At 37.3% G+C, this 22823-nt stretch overlaps 6 protein-coding genes and 1 pseudogene across 6 annotated transcripts; 5 read left to right on the forward strand and 2 right to left on the reverse strand.

Moving 5' to 3' along the window:
- Positions 1 to 1795: 1795 nt before the first annotated feature.
- LOC110409028 (hydroxyproline-rich glycoprotein family protein) lies at positions 1796 to 5767 on the forward strand. The gene is made up of 6 exons (XM_021418239.1): positions 1796 to 2293; positions 2631 to 2745; positions 3507 to 3980; positions 4385 to 4886; positions 5060 to 5100; positions 5267 to 5767. The coding sequence occupies exons 1-6, from the start codon at positions 2004 to 2006 to the stop codon at positions 5303 to 5305; spliced, it is 1461 nt and encodes a 486-aa protein (XP_021273914.1). The 5' UTR covers positions 1796 to 2003; the 3' UTR covers positions 5306 to 5767.
- An 84-nt stretch (positions 5768 to 5851) lies between these two features.
- Positions 5852 to 8267, reverse strand: LOC110429271 (Pentatricopeptide repeat (PPR) superfamily protein). Its single transcript, XM_021445220.2, has one exon. It carries the CDS (start codon positions 8260 to 8262, stop codon positions 6145 to 6147), a length of 2118 nt encoding a protein of 705 aa, XP_021300895.1. The 5' UTR covers positions 8263 to 8267; the 3' UTR covers positions 5852 to 6144.
- Positions 8268 to 8351: 84 nt separating this feature from the next.
- LOC110429272 (golgin) lies at positions 8352 to 12583 on the forward strand. Its single transcript, XM_021445221.2, has 12 exons — positions 8352 to 8629; positions 8725 to 8787; positions 8872 to 8976; positions 9062 to 9148; positions 9236 to 9793; positions 9887 to 10366; positions 10581 to 10642; positions 10729 to 10834; positions 11044 to 11123; positions 11279 to 11593; positions 11780 to 11852; positions 12075 to 12583. Exons 1-11 carry the CDS (start codon positions 8552 to 8554, stop codon positions 11814 to 11816), a joined length of 1971 nt encoding a protein of 656 aa, XP_021300896.1. The 5' UTR covers positions 8352 to 8551; the 3' UTR covers positions 11817 to 11852; positions 12075 to 12583.
- A 239-nt stretch (positions 12584 to 12822) lies between these two features.
- LOC110429273 (methyl jasmonate esterase 1-like) lies at positions 12823 to 14889 on the forward strand. Its single transcript, XM_021445222.2, has 3 exons — positions 12823 to 13354; positions 14083 to 14214; positions 14331 to 14889. The coding sequence occupies exons 1-3, from the start codon at positions 12989 to 12991 to the stop codon at positions 14613 to 14615; spliced, it is 783 nt and encodes a 260-aa protein (XP_021300897.1). The 5' UTR covers positions 12823 to 12988; the 3' UTR covers positions 14616 to 14889.
- Positions 14890 to 15028: 139 nt separating this feature from the next.
- Positions 15029 to 15985, forward strand: LOC110410076 (methyl jasmonate esterase 1 pseudogene; annotated as a pseudogene).
- Positions 15986 to 17058: 1073 nt separating this feature from the next.
- LOC110408775 (methyl jasmonate esterase 1-like) lies at positions 17059 to 18670 on the forward strand. Its single transcript, XM_021417851.1, has 3 exons — positions 17059 to 17594; positions 17927 to 18061; positions 18170 to 18670. The coding sequence occupies exons 1-3, from the start codon at positions 17229 to 17231 to the stop codon at positions 18443 to 18445; spliced, it is 777 nt and encodes a 258-aa protein (XP_021273526.1). The 5' UTR covers positions 17059 to 17228; the 3' UTR covers positions 18446 to 18670.
- A 2116-nt stretch (positions 18671 to 20786) lies between these two features.
- Positions 20787 to 22334, reverse strand: LOC110408776 (transcription factor MYB1-like). Its single transcript, XM_021417852.2, has 3 exons — positions 22201 to 22334; positions 21946 to 22075; positions 20787 to 21429 (listed from the first exon to the last, which is right to left on the reverse strand). The coding sequence occupies exons 1-3, from the start codon at positions 22331 to 22333 to the stop codon at positions 20886 to 20888; spliced, it is 807 nt and encodes a 268-aa protein (XP_021273527.1). The 5' UTR covers position 22334; the 3' UTR covers positions 20787 to 20885.
- Between the last annotated feature and the right edge of the window lie 489 nt (positions 22335 to 22823).

Consider the following 22823-nt stretch of genomic DNA (forward strand, 5'->3'; position numbering starts at 1 on the left):
TGGCTAATCCTACCCAGTATCAGCCAATGGGAAAAGGAGAAGAATGGATAAGAGGAACAAATTATAAACATGTCATTAAATGCAATGTGGCTTGAGCATTCCATTGAAGCTTTCTCAATCCTGTTACTCTAAAAAGTTTTAGCTCTGAAACGCTCATTGCTAGTCCTTAGTAGGATTCTTGCCACAAAATCCTGAAGTATACTTTGGATCTTTCTTACAGGTTCCTGATGGCGTTTCAAACATGAACTTTTAAAACGCTGCAAAGAATGCAACTACTGTTAGTTTTAAAATAAGAATTGACACTCACCCTGTAGGAATAGGTGTAAAGAAATCTAAAGATTTTAAAAAAGAGGAAGGGAAAAGAGAAGGAAAATCAATCATCCTGTTCCCAACCTATACATAATTGTAATATGATTTGAGTAACTCAATCTTGTATCTGATATGTAAAGTGTGCATCTCTTCATTTATGATCTTAACTCATCCATGATATATTTACAAACACAGATATATCAGTTTAATAAGAATATGGATGTTGCTGGAATCAGCTCCAACCACCCTTTGCAACTTTTTGGTTTTGGTAAATTGCTCGTTGAGCACTACCATCCCATCCCATGCCAAAGCCTAAGTACATATTCTTTGGACTAACGAACAACAGACTCTTCTCCTGGTTGAGAACTAGAACTGATATGCTATTTACCTGATATAGAGCAAACGTACCCAACCTTCACCTTCTTCTGAAAACTTGGTAGAAAACTCAAATATCATGATTCAATGATGTATTCCACCCCCTGCACACCAGCCGGCAGCAGCACTGGAGTCCAGTGTGCAAGAGATGGAATATAACATAAACCCATGTTAAACCACCAACCAAAACCTTTAGTAATCTTCTTGCAATCGCAGGCAGAAAAATTGGTAAGATGATGCCAATTTATAATGGTGCGAGATGGAGTTGACTCCATGTTGGTTATGCATCCAAAGTGTAAGTGCGGATTCAGAAAATCCCGCTACTTGGTGGAACAACATGGGAAGTGCTCGGTGAGGTGGAAATCACCAACAACTAGCCCCCCTCTGACATCAACCAGTCCAGTGAAGGTGGATGTCCAAAATCTTTTAGAATCTTTGCTCCATTTTCTTCATGGGTTCTATTGAGTACAAAATCTTGAGTATCAAAGGTATCTTAATGGTGGGTTTGTTTATGGCCGCTGCCATATATTTTTCTAACTTCTTTTTCTGGAAACTTTTTAACTGATTAATCATCTCGTCCACTTTGTTGCAAAATGCAACCTTACTTTTCAACCTCCATTATTTCTTACTACTATTTGTTGTAATATGGTTGAAAATTCTAAACTCAAAACTTCCTCCCATCTAAGCTCTCTTTCCTTCATTTTTAATTTTTTTTAACTTATCATATTAAAAAGTGAGATTATCACATTATCACATCATTATTATGATAAATTAACATATTATTTTATAATCATGTGACATAAAAATATCACATATAATTTTTTATAAAAATTTATTTAATTTAAAATAAAAATATAAAAAATATTAAATATAATAAAAAATATAATAATTTATTTTTTTTAAAAAAATATTATAACCAGTATTAGACTTGATCTCTAGCAAAGCCAAAAAGATTATTACTCATGTCAATCCTTAAATAAAATAATTATTATCATTTGTCATAATTTAGATAAAAAAAAAAAGAAAGCCCAAATCCATGGGCTTTGGGGTCCTCATATCCCTATGCCCCCCTGGACTTGAAAAAGAGAAGGAAAAAGAAAGTGGAGTAATGGCAAATAGATTCAAATTCCCAATTTTCCATGCTTGTGGCAAGTAACAATAGTTCAAGGCAGGGTCCTATTTTCTTGACGCCTTTCTTCTGTCAATTGCCTCCATCATTTTCCCACTTTAGGGTTTAACAGAAGGGTTTTTTTCTTTCTCAATCCTTACCCAAATGTCTCTACTGAAGCCCTAATTTTTCTTCTCAAGGAAAACAAACAATGTCGTCCTTTTTCTCAACTCCACAGCCGCAACAACCTCAGCCATTGTTTCAACCCCAACAACAGCAACAACCCTTCCAGCAAAGCAGCCCATTATTCCAGCCCCAACAACAGCAGCAGCAACAACAGTTGCAATTTCCACAACAACACCAGCAGTTTCAACAACAACAGCAACAGCAACAGCCACAGCAGCAACTTTTTCTTTTTACTAATGAGAAGACTCCTGCTAGTTACAGCACCAAATGGGCTGATCTGCACCCTGATTGTCAAAAAATTCTGCTTCAAATTGAGTATGGTTTCAGTTCTTTTTAATGGGTTTTTGTTTTGTTCTTTTATGTTTTATCTTTTTTTGTTGGGTTGGTGAGTTAGAAGATTAAAAGTAGAAAGAAACTAAGCACAATTCTGCTTTAAGCTGGATAGTAGTAGAACTTTTTGGCTGTCTGTTGAGTGTTGGTACATTGAACTTAAATATTCATATAGTTTGAATATTTATTTGATATTGTCATAGTGTTTTCCTGGAAAAAGTGCGTGACATAAGTTTGCCGTTGTGATTTGTTTTATGGGTTGAGCTTACATATCGGTGTTAATGGCACTCTGAGTAGGCATAATTATCGTTTTGGAATGTAGGGAAAGGATTTTGGAGTACAGGGATGAGAGCCAGAGGTTAGATCAATGTAGTCGCCTTTATGATTCTTCGGTTTCCAACGAAGGGTTTGAGCTTGATGCCAGCCACATTGTTCAGGTTTAACCTCTGCATCTTTTTTCCTGTTTATGTGAATTTGTGCTTACTTTCTTTCCTGGTTTTCTTTCTCTATGAGTTTTGCTGCTTCTTTAGACCATGCATTGATGGAGAAGATGAGCAGTAATTTCACAGTTTGCTTATAGTTGAATTTGGAGAATAATCTGGAGTAGCATTCTTGGTATTCAACATGAAACTATTATATGACACCCATATTAGGATTTAAGTAATGAAAGTGTTAAGCAACAAAAACTAGTTTGACAATTGTGAATATTTGCACTAGCTCAATTTCTAATCAATTTTTATTTTATGATGTATTGCTTTGTCTGTTTTGTGGAGGGAGTACATTCATAAGGGATGCAAATAAGATATCTGCTCCATCGTCTGAATTTATGAGTGGGTAACTCAGAAGTGTGTATTATTGACGGGTGCCAGAAACAAATTCTAAACTGTTGGAGAAGTTTCTTCCACCCTCATTAAGTGATGGTGTTCAACATTTGTAAAGTTATTTCCAAACCCATTGATCTGAGAACAACTAGATTTTAAGTAGAGTTATGTTATTACCTCCATGCCAGTCTTATGTGCTTTCAAGAATAGAACACCTCTAAACTTACAACACTGAATCAGTTGTTATATCTTTTTGAACAATGAAGCATTTCCCATCTGAATGATGTATATAAAAAACCATTAGTTTTGAAACCTTTTTCTTGTCCATTGGCCCATTATGGTGCTTAGCATTGGTGGATGATTGGGTGTTTCAACAGGAACTTGGAGGAGTCAGTACTGCCATGGAGCGGCAGAAAGCTTTGCTGCAGGAGTTGATGGCTACTGTGAAAGATATGTTAAGGAATACAGAGGTTGCCGTTCGTTCATTCATGATGCTTCGTCCCCGGTTCCTTTATTCAAACATAGTAGGTGCTTCAAATACCACTGCACCATCCCAGGCTCCAGGGGCAACAACAACACCAGGTTCTAGTGCTCAACCAAATGCTGCATCCATATTACCAGTTTTTGATTTTTACCATGGGCTTCCGAAGAAGCCATCTCTATTTCTACAGCATACAATTGCTAGATTTGAGAAGTATTTGGTTGAGTGTCGCCAGTGGATTGAAGAGTTGGAACAACTGCTCCTTTTGAATTCTGACAGAAACTCTATCAATCACACATCCTCATTGTTGCAATCTCTTCCAAAAGTCATGTCCAATGTTCATGACTTTTTTGTTCATGTGGCTGCCAAGGTAAAGTAAATATCTGTGCTTGTATCATTCTTTGTCCATGTGTGATGTCGTCTGATTGAGAGTGTGTATATATATAGATGTGTGCAAGATATATGCTAATTTCAGTTGCATGTTGTCCTTGGTAATTGATTATATGCTAAGGAGCAGAAATATATGTGGTTGTTCGGAACTTTGTAAATTGAAATTGAGTCGAGAGCAGGATTTTTGTCGTCTTCTTATATAAGGCTATGCTTTCAAATACACTTGATATATCTTACTTTTAACATAGTTAACATGCATTCAAGATATGATATTTGAGTTTAAGCTATATCTGATTTCGCTCAAACTCTTAACATACCTCCACCCCATAAAGAAAAAAGAAGGAAAAAAGATTTTGACTTGCTATATAACCATGTGTTTCTTAGGTGGAGAGCATTCATCAATACATTGAATCAATGAAAACAGCATATCTTGCTGATCAGCGCCGCACAGGAGATGTTAATGATCCTTTTCTTGAAGCTGATCGAAGAGAAACTGCCAAGCAAGAAGCCGCGGCTAAGAGGGTACATCCAACTTTGCATTTACCTGCAAATTCACAACCATCAACTCAGGTTGCTGGGTTGTTTGCCAGCTCAGCAAATCCTGGAGCAGCCTCTGCCGCACAGACATCTGCTGCAATAGCATCTGCTTCTTCTGGAGGGGGATTGTCTCTTTTTAGTACACCATCTTCGACTCCTGCTTCTTCCATGTCATCTTCTCTGTTTGCAACTCCAACCTCAGTTGCTTCCATCCAGACATCACTTTTCAGTTCCTCATCAGGATCGTTTTTAGGATCTGCATCCACTCCCTCTCTGTTTTCTAGTTCTACACCAGCTTTTTCTACTGCATCTGCTGGAGGCTCACTTTTTTCAACACCATTTGCTTCTGGTACCTTCTTATCCCATTGGTTTTTGAAATTACTTTTTATTTTAAAGTATTGTCATTAGGAAATCATGCTTGGAGTTTTGTTTTTGAGTAATTTCTGTATTTGGACATGGGTTGATAAATTTTTTTTATCTACTTAATTTGTTGTCTGACTAAGTTACTTCACTTTGTCGCAGGTGCTGCAACAGGGTCTGGTGCTAGCTTTGGGGCTGCATCTGTGAGTAGAATGTTTTCTTGGCTTTCAATTTTTTTCCTTTTCATAATTGATTATAAAAATAGCTAGTAAGCTTCAAGGAACACTAATTGCTGTGTGAGCATCAGTCAGTTCTGTTACCTGGATCATTATATTTCTCTTCGTTAACCTCTTTTATGTGTTCTTGCAGAAATCATCGAGACCAAAATCTCGAACTGCCCGACGTTAGTCATGGTAGCTTGAATGTGGAATCCTGAAGCAACTTGCTGTCTACTTAAATGATCCTTTGCACGTAAAAGGAGCCACACATTTCGTTTTGACTGTGTCTTTGAACGTGATATTGCTTAAAGTTCAGTGTCTTTAGCTCTGGAGTTGAAGGATCCCTGTAGTTGTTTTGGTGAAGTCCAGGAAAACAAGATGTTAACTTTGGTGAAACATACTAATCCATTTTCTTTGCAGCTTGATGAAGGTGCTACAAGATCCTTGTTACTGTAACATTGTAGGTCGGATTTTTTTCTTGAGAAATAAGATAGGAAAAGCATAATTATCTTTTATCAAGGTATAATCATATAAAAGGCATTTAGGATAAATCATTTTCAGTTCTGAATTTCTGATTGTCACTTTTGACTTTCGTCTACGAATGTTTCAAAGCTTTCTAATGCTGTATATGTTGGATTATATCTAACCCCTTATTTACAAGATGCCACAAAATATCTCAACCCATGCATAGAGTTCAGATCACAAGCTTCCAAATATGAATATATAAAGAATTAATGCCCGCTAATGGTTTTTTATAGCTAACAATTACAAAATTCTGGAAATCTAGTGGGAATTTATACATATTCCCAATTTGGTTGTTGGATAAATAGAGTAATTTGCAACAATTTTGTGTTAGTATCCTACTCAATGGATCCAGATAATCAAGCCTAAGCTCACAGCACACACTAAGGTGAAGGGTAAGCTTTTGCTGGTTTCTATAATAGCCTCACCTGCCAGGACGAGCAGTTACTTCCAGTAACAATATGCAAGCTTCTCAGTTTTCCAGCCGACTCTTTATCTCATGTTAAACTAAATACTTGAAACGAAGTCATCTGTTACTGATCTTATCATGTTCCCTTGTAGCCTATGCAGTTCAGCTTGTGCATCATTAAACCGGGGATGCAATTGATCTCCAGAAGAGAATATATGAATATTGTTCTTATCTTCAAACCAGCTTAGCCCAGGATCCTTTTCCAATGTCAAGTCTCTTATCTTTCTCCTCATTTCTGCGACACCTTCCCATCTCTCTGTAGCTGCGTAAAGATTTGAAAGCAAGATATGGGTTCCACTGTCTCTTGAATTTATTTTTAAGACTTGCTCTGCTGCATGTACTCCTTTTTCCAAGTTTCTGTAAGTGACACAAAAGCTTAGCAAAGTTCTCCAGAGTTCCAGATGTTCTTCACTGTAAGGTGATTCTGTGATTATTTTCTCTGCCTCATCCAATAATCCTGCCCGACAAAGCAAACTCACCATGCAAGAATAGTGCTTGGGCCCTGCTGTGCAACCATTTTCCTTCATATATCCCCACAAGAACTTTCCTCTTTCAACCAAGCCACCGTGGCTACAAGCAGATAGTAGAGACAAAAATGTTACTTGATCTGGTCTTCGTTCATTTTTTAGGATCTCCTCGAATAGCTCCAATGCATCTTCTGTCAATCCATGGAGGCTATATGCCCCAAGCATTGCATTCCAACACTTCAAATCAGGGTTGCAAATCAAAGAAAATATTGATCGAGCAGCTTGAAGGCTCCCATTTTTGGCATACATATCTATCAGACTACCACAAACAAACATTTCAACATCATATCCAGCTTTTATAGCCTGAGAATGAAGCATCTCACCTTGTTTCAACATTGCAAGGTCAGCGCATGCACTTAATGCTCCACTGAGAACAAAGCTATCCGTCTTATGCCCCACTTGACACATTTTAACGAACAATCTAATTGCACTCTCCCCATCAGCCATTCTGGAATAACCCATAATCATTTCAGTCCACAGAACCACATCTTTTTTCAGGATCATACAAAAAACCATCTGAGCAGATTCACTATCACCATTTTTGAAATACATGGACACAAGCGCGGTTCCTACAAAAACACAACTTTCCAATCCTGTTCTTGTAATTTGACCATGCAGGGGCTTCCCATAATCAGTCGCTAAGAGTGCACTTGTTGCAGAAATGACAGCAGCAAAAGTATACTCATCAGGCTTGGGAAACGACACTCCTTTCAACTTGACGAACAGCTCCATTGTCTTCATTCCATCACCATGCTCTGCCAATCCCGCGATCATTGAGTTCCAAGAAACCAAATCAGGGTTTGCAATCCTACTAAAAACGTTCAATCCCATTTCAATGTCACCACAATTGCAATACATGTCAAGCAAGGCATTTTGCAAAGGTAGATCAACTACTACATTCGAAACAACAACTCGGGCATGGATAACTTTCCCACAACCATAATTCCCCACCTTACCACAAGCATTTAACACCATTGAATACGTATATTGAGATGGAAAAACCCCATACTTAACCATATAAAAAAAGAGAGCCAGCCCTTCCCCTATCTTTTCATTCTTCAAGTTCCCAAACATTATAGAATTCCAAGCAACAACATCCTTGCCGTTTATGCAACCAAAAACTTCATTAGCAGATTCTAAATCCCCACTATTCGAGTACATCCCAAGCAATGAAGTTTGAATACAAACATCACCCAGAAATCCACACTTCACAACTAGAGCATGTATCGAAGAACCAATCAACCTATCCTCAACCAAACAAGCAGCTTGTAGCAAGCTCGTGAATGTGGCACCATTTGGCCTTAAAGACTCGAAACCCACCTGGGAAAACAAGCTAAAGGCTAAATTAGCATGGTTCGGAGCTCGAGAATACGCTGAAATAAGCGCATTGTATGAAACTACATTTCTACTGGGCGTTTTATCGAATACTTTCTTGGCGTCGGAAAGGGAGTTGCATCTGGCATACATGGACACGAGGTTGTTCTGGGGATATGGTGCAGGTGAATCCAGGGGTGTTGGGGTGGTGGTAAGGAGGAGAGCGTGGAGTTGACGCGCTATTTTGAGGCTGGTTATGGAGGTGCATTTTTCAACAAGGGAGGCTAGACAACGGGTTTCGTATGATGGTGGCATGCACGCAGACAAGGAGAGTGGGGGATATGATCGCAACTCGAAAAGTTGATACTCTCAGACAGAGATTGAGTTTTCCTTGGTTTTGGCTTTGCGGCCGAACAGAATTAATTGGTAATTAATTTTTTAAAATTAAATTAAATATCTTAATATTCTAAACAATCGAAACGCTACGGTTTTGCGCCTTCCGATGGACAAGGCACCGGCATAAAACACAGTGACTGAGAAATCCAGTCTTCGAAGCTGAGTCGAAAATCTAAATCCATGAACGGCACTCATCGGGGCAAGAAATATGTCTTCACCTTCGCTCTCTGATCTCGAATTCTCCCGTCTCTGCCGTCTGATCAACGATTCTCTCCACCCTTTCACCGTAAGTTCCGTTCTTGTCCAATTTTCTATATGCCCTTCATTTGCTTTTTTGTTTAATCTTTACTTGCTAAGTCTGTTTTTCTTTTACAATGGCAGGAATCAGAGAATATCTATCTAAGCAAAGAAGAAGAGAAAAACCTTCTCCTCATCCTATCTCAGGTTCCCCTCTCTTCCCCTTCTCTCTCAAGTTCCTACATTTTACTTATTTCATTACTTAACTCTTATCTCTCGTTCACCTTTCAGGTGTCAAATGAAATCCACCGCTTGATTCACACGACTGACACCGCTTCTCCATTAAACCCACAGTTAGAAAACCACCAATTTTTATCCAAAGCAATATCTCACTTGGTAAGTTCTTTGTATTCTCCTCTCTTTGTTTTACACATTTTTTCTTCAAAGCCCAAGTCACTTAATTCTTCAATATCTCTTTCAGATAACTATATTAACTTTCGAAAGCCGATTCATTCAACATTTAGCTGGCAACGTTCTCGTGACCCTCTCTGAATTCATAGCCTTCTCTGTACGTTTAACAAAATTTACAGATTTTGTTTGAAACTTTAGAGCTTGTTTTTCTTTTCAATGGTTTTTTTTTTTTGTGTTATTGCAGGGGAAAAGTTGGGAATTTTTAATCCGTTCGCTCTGTATTTGCTTTGAATTCTCAATCTCTATCATATCTTCATGTTCATTTGAACCTTCAATTGGTGGAGTTGAAGGTTCAGATTCGGATTTATTATGTCTTGTAGGTTTATTAAAACCTAAGTTGAAAAATGCTGGCTTGCTTACAGTAGCTGGAATTATTCGAATTTTAAGAAATATACTGAAATTTTTGAAGGAAGACTGTGATGATGAGCTTGTTCAAGTGTTTTTAAATTTGATTTGTTTTTGTATTTTGAATGTGCCTTGGGATTCTATGGATGAGATCTTTGGTGGAAATGGTGGTGAAGAGGATGAGCTGAGGATTGTGTTCTTAGGGAATTTTATTCAGTTTCTTTGTTCATTGGTTGAGCAATTTAGTTTTGTGGAAGGGTTAGATGATTCCCTGGATAAGCATGTGATTCTTTTGAAATTTATCAACCTTATGCCCAAACTTCTATATTGGTGCCTTGGCAAGAAAGGGGAGTGTGTCAATACATGCATCTCTCGGTACTTCAGGCACAAGTTATTGGTATGGAAATTTAAATGTTTTCCCACTACTCTTGATCTGTTTTATTGTTGCATGTAAGCGCTCTACTTATTTGAACTTAAACAAATTTTGCAGGTTTTGATGATCAGGCTCTGTTTCCAAATACCACTAGATTGTATGGTTCTTGTTTCGTGGTTGCAGCTTCTCCATGAGTACTTTCAAGAGCTTTTATGCCAACCTTTAACTGAAGTTGAGGATCAGTATGATTGTCTAGAAGACTCTCCTTTTATGTTAAGTATTACTGATGGTGAAGTACATAGTATGCACTCTTGCCATTTACAAAGACAGGCCATTTTTCTTTTCTTGAGGTGTTGCTTCAGTTTGATAAATCCAAGAAAAGACACTGGCATGCATTGTCCTAGTGCAATTTTAAAATCAGGCTTGAGTTTTGACACAATTCCAGATATGAGTTGTTTTGGTAGAAAGAAAGGTTTATTAGAGCTTTATACATGGCTTTCTGAACATCTGCCTGTCGATATACTTGTGGACCGTGAAACGTACATGGAGAAATGCATAAACTTTTCATTTTCCTTCCTCAAACTGTACATGCATGAGGTCGGTTCCTTGCACCCTTGGAAACTCTGCTTAACACTATTAGGCTGTATGCTGCTATGTTGTTTCCATTTCTGTATGTTTGCGTGTGTGTGCTTTTCCCTGAGAAATTATACTGCAGTATTTGTGCCTAAAGAGTTTGTAGTTGCTCTGCTTTCTTTTTCTTTTTATCTAAGCTTTGTTATGTGTGCCATGTTCTAATCCTTGTTTTTCCTAGGATGATGTATTATTCAAATTGCTCTTGCAACTGCTTTCTGTGCAAGCTTGTGAAGAACAACAGTGAGCAATGATATCCTGGTTGCTACCTTTTTTTTATTTAATGATTTTTCTTTGGTTCTTTTAACTGTTTCTTGTTTTTTCTGCAGATTCCCTGAAGAAAGATGGGAATCTCAAGATATGAGAGAAGATGTTCTTTTTCATGTTTCAAATATATTCAATCCCATACACCTATTTCATCTGTTCCTTGCTGAGGCAAGTTTTTACATCTTAATCATGCTATGAGCACCCCACCGTCCTGCTCATACATACACAAGAGAGAAAAGAAAGATACCTCCCAGGCTTTCCTTGTCACTGTCCAACAAAATAAGAGAAATAGAAATTAAAAACAAATGCATTCCACTTCTTTTGTTTGGAGTTTACCATATTTAATCATTGACATTATGTGTTTTCACTACCGGCAGTTGCACTATGACCATCAAGTGCTTCTTGATTATCTTATCTCGAAAGACACAGGAATTAGTTGTGCAGAATATCTCTTAAGGTATGTATTTTAGTTTTCATCTGTTGCATGCTTCTCCTTAAACTTAACCTTACAAGGTGGCATGATAGAAGAGTGCTGTTTCCATTCTTATTTGCTTCTGATTCAGTGTAACTCTGGCACGCTTTGTTTTGTGGTGTGGCCTTTTTTGTTTGTAGGTGCTTGCGCATGGTATGTGATTCATGGCAAATATTTACAAAATTCTCAGTGTATGGAGAAGTTAAAAATCAATCTTATTGCAAGAGAAGAAAAGTTTTATCAGAAAGCTCCAATTCTCAGATAGAGCCGTCATCTGGACCTGCAAAATTTGTTCCTTTATACCTAGAGAATAAATTTAAGAGTGACCTTGAATATAGAACTGGGGAACAGCCGTATCAGCAAGCGAAAGACTGCTTGCTTTCTCTGAAAAATTCCATGGAGAACCTTCACCTGAAGAACTTGTTTCCATATAATCCAGAAGTGCTTTTAAAACGGTGCTTCATTTTCCAATTATTGATTGTTTCTCATTGCTCAACATTTCAAGGCTCTTCATATTTTTAGAAATGCATGTAACTACGTGTTGGATATGAGAATACATACTTTACCATATTGCTTCTCAATAATAAAGCGAAAATGACAGTTTAATATCTGAATATTTCTACATTTTGTTTTTATTGCAGCTTAACAAGATTTCAGGAACTCTGCTTTAAGCAGTAGGATGATTACATTTTGAAGAATGGAAGGCCTATTCAGGTAACTGAGCTTTATCAAATTCTTTTAGCACATCTTTTTTTCAAAATGCTTGATACAAATTAGCTGAGTATTATTGATGATCCTGGAACTTCAGATAGGTAAAGATGCTGTGATATGCGATCACAATTTAGTTATAATCTTTTAATTTTTTTTATACATATATTCTCTAATGTTCAAGTTAAGGAGAAGAAATCTTTGACCTGAGTTTTTCTGGTTGTGCAGTATGACTCTGACCTCGTTGGGGCAGTTTATCCAAAGGAAAAATGGAAGCATTAGAAACGGATTTTCATGAGGCTAATATTCTTTCTTTTTTATTTGACAACAACAAAGAGGACGAGAGAGAGGAAATATTTGAAGACTGTTTCTATGTGCAGCTAACCAAGGAAGAGCATGTGAAAGGAACAATACTCGCCGTGGATGGAGGGAAGATGCCTCTAGAGTTGACAGATGCCTTAACGTAAATATGGAAATCAATTATGGTTTGGAACTTAGTTACTATTTATTTAGAAATTTATGGGCTTTGGTGGACTTCATTCTACTTCAAAGGGCAAACGACAAGAAACAGCCTAGCAGGCCTTCTCAGACTCCTGATCTACTTGATATGCTACTATTTGAAAAAGTTTAATTCATGTAAGCATTAACTATAATTAAATTTAATTGTTATACAAATTAATTTTTCATGTAGACAACTATTTACTAAAATGTTTACATAGCCAACATGAACAAGACTACTTTATATGTTGTTGTTCCTTTATATCCAACATGTATGATATCATGGTAAAAGAAAGATGTATGAGAGAGCATATTTTAAAGTTACAATTAAATTTTTTAACTTTTACTATAAGTAGTATGAATTTCTCTTATGTATTCAGTCAATTTGTAGCTATTTTCATTTTCAAAGGTTGATATAACCATGGGACATTTGAAACCTCAATATCACAACTACTCCTTGGATGGTGCTGCCTGCTGACTGCTGACTGCTGACTGCTGGAGCTAATTCATGGTTGATGTTAAATGTGTGGGACCTGGGTGTAATAATGTGATATGACTGCTACTTCAAGACCCAGCATGGCCAAATGAGGTTTTTCCATAGCACAAACTAGATTGGAGGCGAGAAAGGGTAGGAAGGGCAACAAATGGAGAAGGGAAAGAGTCATTTTGTGCTTGTCCATGGAGCCTGTCATGGAGCATGGTGCTGGTATAAGGTGGTAACTCTGTTGAAATCAGCGGGCCACCAAGTTACAGCTCTTGACCTAGCTGCTTCTGGGGTCCATCCGAAGCAAGTGCATGAGCTTCATTCGATGTTAGACTATTCTGAACCGTTGATGGAATTCATGGAGTCTCTCCCACCAAAGGAGAGGGTGATTCTGGTTGGCCACAGCGTGGGTGGATTGACCATTTCTATTGCCATGGAGAGATTCCCTGAGAAAGTCTCTGTTGCAGTTTTTGCCTGTGCTAGTATGCCGGGACCTGACCTCAGTTACATTTCTTTGCGTCAAGAGGTACTTGTTACTCTCTCTCATTCTTCACAGACATGGGCACACATAGTTACTTTTGCCCTTTGTTATATAGCATTCTTTCCATTTGAATTTAGGACCTACTACAAAGCTGGGTCCTCGGTGAAGCAAGCCACATAGAGAAGTCATAAGTTTGAAGGGATCTAATTCAGTTTTGATGTTTATCTTGTAAGATTGCTTTGGGACTTAGATTCTATAAATGGGAAAAGGTAGGCTGTAGTAATGCCTGCTGCTGCATGTTGCAGTATGCGATGCAAATCTACCTCTTTAGCTGGGAGACAAAGATCTGGTGTATATAATAAGCATGGTCTACAATTGTTTTATTTGGCTCTTTCAGGATGCTATGGAACCAGAAAATATGAAGACTTGTGTGAGTATTTTCTTAGCCAGCAATCTAAAGTAGGATTAAGGGATCAGCTAATTCTTGACTTAGGTTCTCAGATAATTGTAGCTTTCATTTCAATCTTGAAGTTGGTCAAACTTTTCTTATTTGTGGTCCCTGACATCTGATTCCTTTGAAACTGAACAACCCCTCAACAGGGAAAATGAGGGAAAAAAGGAAAAGAACAAATGGTGGGTTCTGAATCATCTGATGATCGCAACACTAGAGATTTCATTGTAGGATAATTGAGGCCCAACTTCAATCTGTATTGGTACGACTCCAAGTCTTATTTATTCTTGAGCCTAATTTTTCCTGGTCTTTTCTTGGACAGTTCCATGAGAGATTGGGATCCTTTATGGACACACAATTTACGTTTGATAATGGTCCTGATGAGCCTCCAACTTCATTGCTCATTGGGCCCAGTTTCATGTCAACTAAGTTATACCAGCTATCCCCTCCTGAGGTTTGATTTCTTTGCAGCCTTTATTCATTTATATACCTCATTCCGATAGTATAGTTTTCCTTGCCCTTCAGAAGAGAGCTGATATTTCTTCACTTATGTATTGTAAATTGGGGCAGGATTTAACTCTGGCAACAATGTTAGCCAGGCCTTTTGGTAGCAATAACGATGCAGCATCAGTTGAAGAAACTGAACTGACCAGGGAGAAATATGGATGCGTGCGTCGAGTTTACATAGTGTGTGACAAAGACAAGGTCAACGACGAAGACTTCCAAAGGTGGATGATTGAAAACAATCCACCAGATGAGGTGAAGCTGATTTCAGAATCTGATCACATGGTTATGTTTTCTAAACCCCAGGAGCTCTGCTCTTGCCTTGAAGAAATTGCAGAGAAATATGATTAGAGGGGCAATGCTTGGTGGGTTATAGGAAATTTGCTCGAGCCAACTCTTAGCCTTGCTTGATGCATGGTGAAAGTGAAACAGTTAGAATAAAAATGGGTGAATGCCCAAACTTTTAAAATGTTTTCCTTTATTGGTTTTGATGCTTGGTTGCCGACTCTCTGATGTTGTCCTCTTGGCTTTTGGTACACGTCTATCCTGCAGACTTGGCTTTTCTGATGTATTACGTTTTTGTTTGTCATTTTTATAGAATGTGATTTTGTATTTTGTAAATAAAGTATTTATATATTATTATTAAAATAAAAAAAAGGGATAAATACTATTACGAGACCTCAAATTTGACTGAAGGTCTTAAATTTGTTTAACTCAGATAATTTTGAGATACGAAGGTAAGAAACGATAGGAATAGGAGCAGAATGGTGAAGACAGAGAGGCATTTTGTGCTAGTCCATGGAGCCTGTCATGGAGCCATGGTGCTGGTATAAGGTGGCAACTCGGCTTAAATCGATGGGTCACAGGGTTACAGCCATGGACATGGCTGCTTCCGGGGTCCATCCCAAGCAAGTTCATGAGGTTCATTCGATTTCTGATTACTTTGAACCGTTGACGGAATTCATGGCGTCTCTCCCACCAGAGGAGAGGTGATTCTAGTAGGCCACAGCAAGGGTGGACTCTGCATATCTGCTCATGGAAAGATTTCCAGAAAATATTTCTGTCGCAGTATTTACCACTGCTTTTGTGCCGTGTCCAAAACTCACTTCTCAAAACTCTAATCGCAAGAGGTTAGAATTACTGCCTTTCTTCGATAGCATTTTTGGCCTTTGAAAATTTAGAACATATAGCAAATTACAAGTTATGATTTCATGAGTAGGACAATTTTGGGCCTAATTCCTTCTTTCTCGATTCCATATTGGTGCCTCACGTTTGGAACAAGAAAGAAAAGAAGATATTGGTGTAATTCTTAACTTTCATTCTGGTCTTTTCTTGGATAGTTGAATGACAGATTGGACTCTGACAAGTTCATGGACCACGAATTTGGGTTCCATAATGGGCTAGATGAGCCTGCAACCTCACTACTCTTTGGACCCAATTTCATGGCGTCCAAGTTATACCCATTATCCCTCCCGAGATAAGACTGTAGTCAATAGCCTTGTGCGTTTTGCAAGAAGTGCCCATTGAATTCATGTTTCCTTTGTCTTTGAGTCACGGGCTGATGTTTCTTGGTTTGCATACAATGGATGGGGGCAGGATTTAATGCTTGCACTAACTTTAGATAGACATGTTGGTTTCCATAACCATGAGAATCCTTCAAGGCTACTGTAGTCATTAAGGAGAAATACGGATCAATGCGTCGTGTTTACATTGTACTTTAAACGTTTATACTATAAAAGTAGATCTTTAGGTTTTAGAATTAATCTTAGAGAAAGGAAACTTTGTAAGTCTTTTGCTTTAGATAGAATTAAAGTGGTTTGGGTGAGTATTCTTGGGAGGTTATTGAGAAAGAGTGTGCAAAGGATCTTGGTTGTCAATTTATTATATTTTTAATTTTTTAATAATATAAGAATAAAATATAAAAATAGTTTCATTAGTGGACGTAAATAAAAAACCAAATCACGTAAATTTTATGTTTTTTTGTTTGCTTGATTTCTCTAGATTTTATCTTTGTTGTTTTTTGGACAATTTTCATAACAGTGTGCAACAAAGATAATATCATAAGAAAAGACTTGCAAAGGTTGATGATCGGAAATAATCCACCAGATGAGAATAAAGCTCATTGCAGCTCTGATCAATGGTTATGTTTTTCAAACCAAACGAGCTGTGCTCCTGCCTTCAAGAAACGTGCTTGGTGTTAGGAACTTGTCATTACTTGGAGTTTGCTCAAGTCCACTGTTAGCCTGCTTGATTGAAAGGGATGCAATAAAATGAATAAATGTAAAACTTTCATTGGCCTACTTAATTAGTGGCGTTGACATTTGGCAAATCCGGCTCCGGGAGTGGAGATTGTGGAAAGTCCATGGAAAGTCTCACTCCAAATCCAAGGATTTACCATTTTTCTTGGTAATCTTTAAGCTGCATCTTGGCGGTGGCGGTGACATTAAGAGAGATAGATGTGGGAGGAGAGGCAGAGAAATGGCGTTAAGATAGCATATACAAAGCAATTATGGAGCACTATAACCAGTTTTCTTAGTGCTTGTGCTTCCTTTTGATCCCTTTCTTCTTGCCAAGTCTTCGCCTTGTCTACCACTTGCTGCTTCTTTCTGGATGAATGAGTGTATTCAAATATCCGCTAATTGTGAATTAGTCATCCACTTAAAGTAGTGAATAAAATATTAATTATGCGTGCATAATGCAGCCGAAATGGTAAGTGCACAACAAGGGAAAATCAATGCTGAATCTTTAGAAGCATATTTTTCAACCTCCCACGAGGCGGACGATATCAATTTGTCTTCTTTATAAAACATTATTCAATTGTCTTTTTCACACGCCATAGAAGACAATGAATAATGTTTTCTGAAGAAGACCAATTACTAAAATAACAAAACCATGTCGGGCAAGATGAGTTTTTTCTCATAGCATTAACGGCAAAACCAATTTCTAGAGATCAGGGTGCAGCAAATGGAGAAGAAACAGAGGCATTTTGTGTTGGTCAATGGAGCGTTCCATGGAGCATGGTGCTGGTATAAGGTGGCAACTCTGCTGAAATCCGCCGGCCACAAAGTTACAGCTCTGGACCTGGCTGCTTCTGGGGTACATCCGAAGCAAGTTCATGAGCTTCATTCAATTTCAGACTACTATGAGCCATTGATGGAATTCATGGCGTCTCTGCCAGAAGAGGGAAGGGTGATTCTGGTGGGTCACAGCCTGGGTGGAATCAGCCTATCTGCAGCCATGGAAAGATTTCCTGAGAAAGTTTCTGTCGCAATTTTTGCCACAGCTGTTATGCCAGGCCCTGACTTCAGTTTTGCTTCAATAGAAGAAGAGGTACTTGTTCATCACTCTCTCTTCCCTTTTCCCACATTGTCACACACACCTAAGATAAAAACAAGCAGGCATTAGAAACTATAAAATCCCTTGTCTCTTTCTCTTCGGCATTTTTAGCACAAACCCAAAGATCAACCTTTTTTTCTGATTTCATTTTCCCTCTTTGTTGCATAATTGGATCTTTATTGGCACAATTATGCAAATCATATGAGTAAATACCCTACCATTTTCAATTACAATCTGACGCAATTTCCTTCATATGTCAACGTATCAAATAATCATCAATGGAATTTTCCTTCTACATTTTCCTTTGCTTGGTTTTTCTCGGGCAGTTTACCAGGAAAGGAATATTTTCCAAGATGGATGGGAAATATACATTTGACAACGGGCCAGACAACCCTCCGACCTCCGTACTCGCCTGGCACAACTACCTTTCATCAAATGTATACCAGCTATCCCCTCCCGAGGTAAAAAACGAATTCATTTCTTCTCCAACTCCAAAAGCAAGTTATAGCAAAGGATGCTTCTATCAGATTTCTTTTCGGTTATAAATGGGTGATATAATTTATAAGCAGGATTTGATGCTTGCAACGGTTCTGATAAGACCAACTGCTCTGTATGGAGGCAAAATATCTCTAGAGCTTACCAAGGAAAGATATGGATCAGTAAGCAGAGTGTACATTGTGTGCGATCAAGATCGTGGGATACCTGAAAACTTGCAGAGGTGGATCATTGAAAACAATCCACCAGATGAGGTGAAGCTGGTCTCTGGCTCTGATCATATGGTGATGTTTTCAAAGCCGAAGGAGCTGTCCTCTTGCCTTCAAGGAATTGCAGAGAAATATTCTTGAATGCGCTTGTACTCCTTGCTAGTAATAAAGCATGCATCAACTCACTACGTAGACATGTATATGTCCTTTTTGCTTCGTTGTACAGGTTGTTAAGTGCATAATGTGTCTGTTTATGATGCGGTGGAATGCATATAACTTTCTTTAACACTTGTCTTTATGTGTAACAGGTGTTAATCATGCATTACTTCTATAAATACATTTTGCTTATGAAGCTGTGAATGCAGAACTTTGGACATATCAGTTTGCTTCTTCAATGCTTTGTTCTTTGTAACTCTTCTCAGACTACTTGGTTTTTATCTTTACTTCTTGAAACTGAGTTCATGACATACCTGTCACCTCTTCGAAATATGGCTTTGGGATGGGTCCAAGTATTAGCTGAATAAAAGTTGTGTAAACACCATTTTTCAAGTTCCATTAACGATCTTTGACTTTTAGGGGCCAATCTGGAGATCATTGGCTTTTATGAATATATACTCTATTGACTTAAAAGGGAAAAGGGGCCTGGGGTTGAATTTGAGGAAATTAATGAAAATGAATGAATTGTAACCCATCAATGTCAAACTTATTGCAATGGGTAAAGATTTTATCCACTACTTCATCTTGAGACAATTAATGCATATATATTGAAAATAAAATTTTAATGATTTTAAATTGAGTAGGAAGGTAAATGAAAATTACTTAGAAAAATTATACGGACAAGTATGACTTTTTCGTTGGAAGGTACAGAGGCCAGCATCTCCAACAAAGGTTCACTGTATTCATGAAATGTCCGGACATCTTGGATCGACTTGGCGTTGATGCCAGAAGCTGCAAGGTCAAGCGCTGTGACCCTGAGACCAGCAGACTCGAGCCGGGTTTTGAGTTTGAACCAACGCCAAGCTCCTTTGCACATCCCATGCACCAGCACGAACTGCTTTTCCCTATTGTCCTCTCCCATGGTTTTTTTTCCTTCTTAGTCTTGTGTCAGAGAGTTTGAACTCTGCTCCCTTGACTCTTGGCCTTATTCAGCAGAGGCGTTAGACATTGCCGATCTAGGCCGGCCCAAGATGGGAAATAAAAGCTAGAAATTTTGGGCTATAGACACAAATTATTCCAGAAAGTGATATTCTGGGCGTATTTGGATTCTCTCATTATTGATTAGGGTTTGGAGACTTCATGCACTTATTGGAACAAATGGGTTAAAAGGAAAAATCACTACTTTTGGCAATAGTTTTTTTTGATTAATCATTAACTTCGTGGCTAAGTCAGTCTCCTGGAAGTGACTTGATTCACGTTTATTGTATAATTTTGAAGACAATCAAATAAAAGTGGTACGAAAACAATACAAGAGTTAAGTGGATTTAAATTTAAGATTAGCATATTTTATATATTAATAGTATTAATTCGTTTAAGACATGAAATAAAGTAAATTCATTTAATTTATTTAAAATTTTTTAATAATTGATTGTTATTGTGTCAATCTAAATATTTGACTCGTATAATTTGTTTATAAACTTATATAATATAAATTTTAATAAATTAATTATGTTTAAATAAGTTGTCAATTGTATTGTATCACATTCAATTTAATCCAATTTATGTAATAAATGTATTAGTGATCGTCTAATAAATGAGTTAATTATTTTATATAATATATTTAATAAACATATTTATGTATGTATTTAAAATTTTAAACTATTTAATTAATCACATTATATTTATATTTATTCATATAATTATTAATATCTTAAAGTTATATTATACAAGCCGAGAATTGTGGTCAAAAGATTTATCATGGTATATAATTCACAGGATTTGCGTGCTTTTCGTTTTGTTTGTGTATCCCTTGCTGGTCTAATTCAGGGACTTCATGAAGTATTCATGGATAGACCTGGCCCAGATTTTGACCTGTGTTCTAGCTCCATCCCTTTTAAAAAGATTTCGTTAGGGTTGGGCCAGTGTTAACCTATGAAACCCAATGTCCCATTACAATATATTGTATTTTAGAAACATGCACTCCATACAATTATTAAATGCTATATATTAATTATTTTGGTTAGGTTGGGAGAGCTACTATATATAAAATGCCAAGTCTGGGATGGAAATGAAATTCGTTGCAGCTAAAAGTAGCAGTAGCTAGCTTTAATGGAGCAAGGATCAGTAGCACTATTAAAATTTATCATTTTATCTAAAACTTTAAAAGTTTTTAATTATTGAATAAATGTTAATTTTGATGACATATGATTGTAAATTGTGATTCGTACCCAATGTATAAAAATAAAACAATAAATATTTCATACCCAATATCTTTTTTTTTATTGAACTCAAGATGTTTCGAAAACTCATGAATGCTGCTAAAAGGATATACGTAAATAATTAAAAAAACATATGAAAAAGTGAGGTTTGAGTAAAAAAATTTTATTCGAATAGTAATATTCTACAAAAAAAAAGAAATAGTTATTTACTGATCATTTTCAACATCAAGCTCTCTCCATTCATCTTCCAGTCCTAGCAAAGAGGTCAGGTTGTCCAACTCCATTTCTAACATGGGTGCAAGCTCACTCTCAAGCATGTTACCGTTCTCAAACATGTCCTCTATCCGAGTTTGTGAGAAATCTAAGTAATCCAAAGTATTAGGCATATAAAGCTCACTGTCAATCAATGCCTCATCTTCTACATTAGGCATTTGGACCTCATCCTTTTGAGATTCCAACATTAATTCATCATCCGCTGGGGTTGGAGGAGCAAGACATGGGTTGTTCGACAAATGGTTTCCTTTCACAAGTGAGATTAAGGTCCTAGTGCAACGTCTGGCCTTAGGTGCAATCACATTAGGAGTACTACCCGATCTATACTTCTCAACCGATTCCTCCCCTTCACATTCACATTGCATATTCGATGGCTTTGATGCATCGCCATTCAACTTTTTTGACAGTACAGAGTTCCAATAATTCTTGATCTCGTTGTCTGTTCGTCCTGGAAGCCTTCCAGCTATCAAGGACCACCTACAAAAATTAAAGAAAAAATTAATTGCTTCACCAATCCGCCGTGCCTTGACATGAATGCTTTGAAGTTTAAAGCACAAAAATTGTCTTTTCATTCACTGCCATTCCTCAACCATCCCTCTTTCCGCCATTGGCGTAGACGTAAGCATTATAAGGTATACTATAAAACTAACATCTTTCAAAGCATTTATTATAAATCCATGATCACAAAAACATTTTTTCCCTAATCCGGAATGCAACAGGATTATTAATATACAGTAAAGATAGGCTAGCCAGTGTGGCATTCTAGTCTAGAAATGTAATGCAATTTCCTCCTTGAAATGTGTTTTAATGGATGCTTCTTCAATTTACATTCTTATCATTTCTACCTTTGAATTGATAAAGGAAAAAACGATCAGAAGAATTTGTATAGAATTTGGCATTTGATGCAATTTAATCTTTTCTCGTCCAAACAAGCCCCAAGGGACAAAGTTTATGTTATTTTTAACAAATTGATTGAGAAGAAGGAGAAGTTACCTGTTACCAAGAAGACGATGAAGTCTAATGATAAGGTCCTCTTCATCAGGAGAAATATTACCTCTCTTAATACCTGGCCTCAAATAATTCATCCATCGTAGCCGGCAGCTCTTCCCACATCTGTTCAAACCTTTATTAATTGAAAAACAACAGATGCAAAAAGAAGAAAACAAGTTATAAACTGAAGAACCTGTAGTTCAGAGATGAAATGAAGAACAAAGAGAAGAAAAAGAAACAAGACTGTTTTGCGTATACCAGCTTTTTGGGGAAGAGTATTCCATTTGCCTTCTCCATGGAGCTCAATATAGTTGGTTAAGATTTTATCTTCCTGCACGGACCATGCTCCTTTGTTGACCCCCTCCTTGAGACGGCATGGTTTTCTACCCATTCTTTTCAGCTGCTCTTTTCCCCTACCCCAATGCGTTCAGTATATATAGTGGGAAAAAGCCAATAAAATGAAGGAAGCAACACTTGGGTTTTTTAATCTTTTTTTTTTTGTTTTTTTTGCAACGACCATTGGCTTTGCCTTTGTGAAAGCATTTAACGTTTCCAACAGATTCTGGCTTATTCAGAAAAAGGAAAGAATGGCTCTCACGTTGCATGCCACATTAAATAGGGCCAGTGGAAAAATAAGCATGGAAACAGGCCTCACATAGAAGAACAACTCATCATCCTGTCCTTTTCCCTCTGTTTTCAACAACATGTGCCAAAAGAAAAGTCAAATTCTGAGCATTCCCCGTTTAAGGGTAAAATCATATTCGTTTCCATAAATGGATACTTGACTATTTTGAATAAAACATATTTATGCTAACAAATGCTCTTAAATTAATCATTTAACAGGACCCTTAACTAAATGAAGTAGTCTTTTTAAGATCCAT

Source organism: Theobroma umbraticum, unplaced genomic scaffold, assembly GCF_002168275.2.
Source record: "Theobroma umbraticum cultivar Fairchild unplaced genomic scaffold, ASM216827v3 scaffold_44.0, whole genome shotgun sequence".
Lineage (NCBI taxonomy): Eukaryota > Viridiplantae > Streptophyta > Magnoliopsida > Malvales > Malvaceae > Theobroma > Theobroma umbraticum.

Coding starts and splice junctions, on each gene's coding strand:
- LOC110409028 (XM_021418239.1), top strand. CDS start 2,004: ATGTCGTCCTTTTTCTCAACTCCACAGCCGCAACAACCTCAGCCATTG. Junction 2,294..2,630: donor AAAATTCTGCTTCAAATTGA/GTATGGTTTCAG, acceptor TTTGGAATGTAG/GGAAAGGATTTTGGAGTACA. Junction 5,101..5,266: donor CTAGCTTTGGGGCTGCATCT/GTGAGTAGAATG, acceptor GTGTTCTTGCAG/AAATCATCGAGACCAAAATC.
- LOC110429271 (XM_021445220.2), bottom strand. CDS start 8,262: ATGCCACCATCATACGAAACCCGTTGTCTAGCCTCCCTTGTTGAAAAA.
- LOC110429272 (XM_021445221.2), top strand. CDS start 8,552: ATGTCTTCACCTTCGCTCTCTGATCTCGAATTCTCCCGTCTCTGCCGT. Junction 10,643..10,728: donor CAAGCTTGTGAAGAACAACA/GTGAGCAATGAT, acceptor TTTTTTCTGCAG/ATTCCCTGAAGAAAGATGGG. Junction 10,835..11,043: donor TTCATCTGTTCCTTGCTGAG/GCAAGTTTTTAC, acceptor CACTACCGGCAG/TTGCACTATGACCATCAAGT.
- LOC110429273 (XM_021445222.2), top strand. CDS start 12,989: ATGGAGAAGGGAAAGAGTCATTTTGTGCTTGTCCATGGAGCCTGTCAT. Junction 13,355..14,082: donor ACATTTCTTTGCGTCAAGAG/GTACTTGTTACT, acceptor TTTCTTGGACAG/TTCCATGAGAGATTGGGATC. Junction 14,215..14,330: donor ACCAGCTATCCCCTCCTGAG/GTTTGATTTCTT, acceptor AAATTGGGGCAG/GATTTAACTCTGGCAACAAT.
- LOC110408775 (XM_021417851.1), top strand. CDS start 17,229: ATGGAGAAGAAACAGAGGCATTTTGTGTTGGTCAATGGAGCGTTCCAT. Junction 17,595..17,926: donor TTGCTTCAATAGAAGAAGAG/GTACTTGTTCAT, acceptor TTTCTCGGGCAG/TTTACCAGGAAAGGAATATT. Junction 18,062..18,169: donor ACCAGCTATCCCCTCCCGAG/GTAAAAAACGAA, acceptor ATTTATAAGCAG/GATTTGATGCTTGCAACGGT.
- LOC110408776 (XM_021417852.2), bottom strand. CDS start 22,333: ATGGGTAGAAAACCATGCCGTCTCAAGGAGGGGGTCAACAAAGGAGCA. Junction 22,076..22,200: donor TACTCTTCCCCAAAAAGCTG/GTATACGCAAAA, acceptor CAATTAATAAAG/GTTTGAACAGATGTGGGAAG. Junction 21,430..21,945: donor CATCGTCTTCTTGGTAACAG/GTAACTTCTCCT, acceptor TAATTTTTGTAG/GTGGTCCTTGATAGCTGGAA.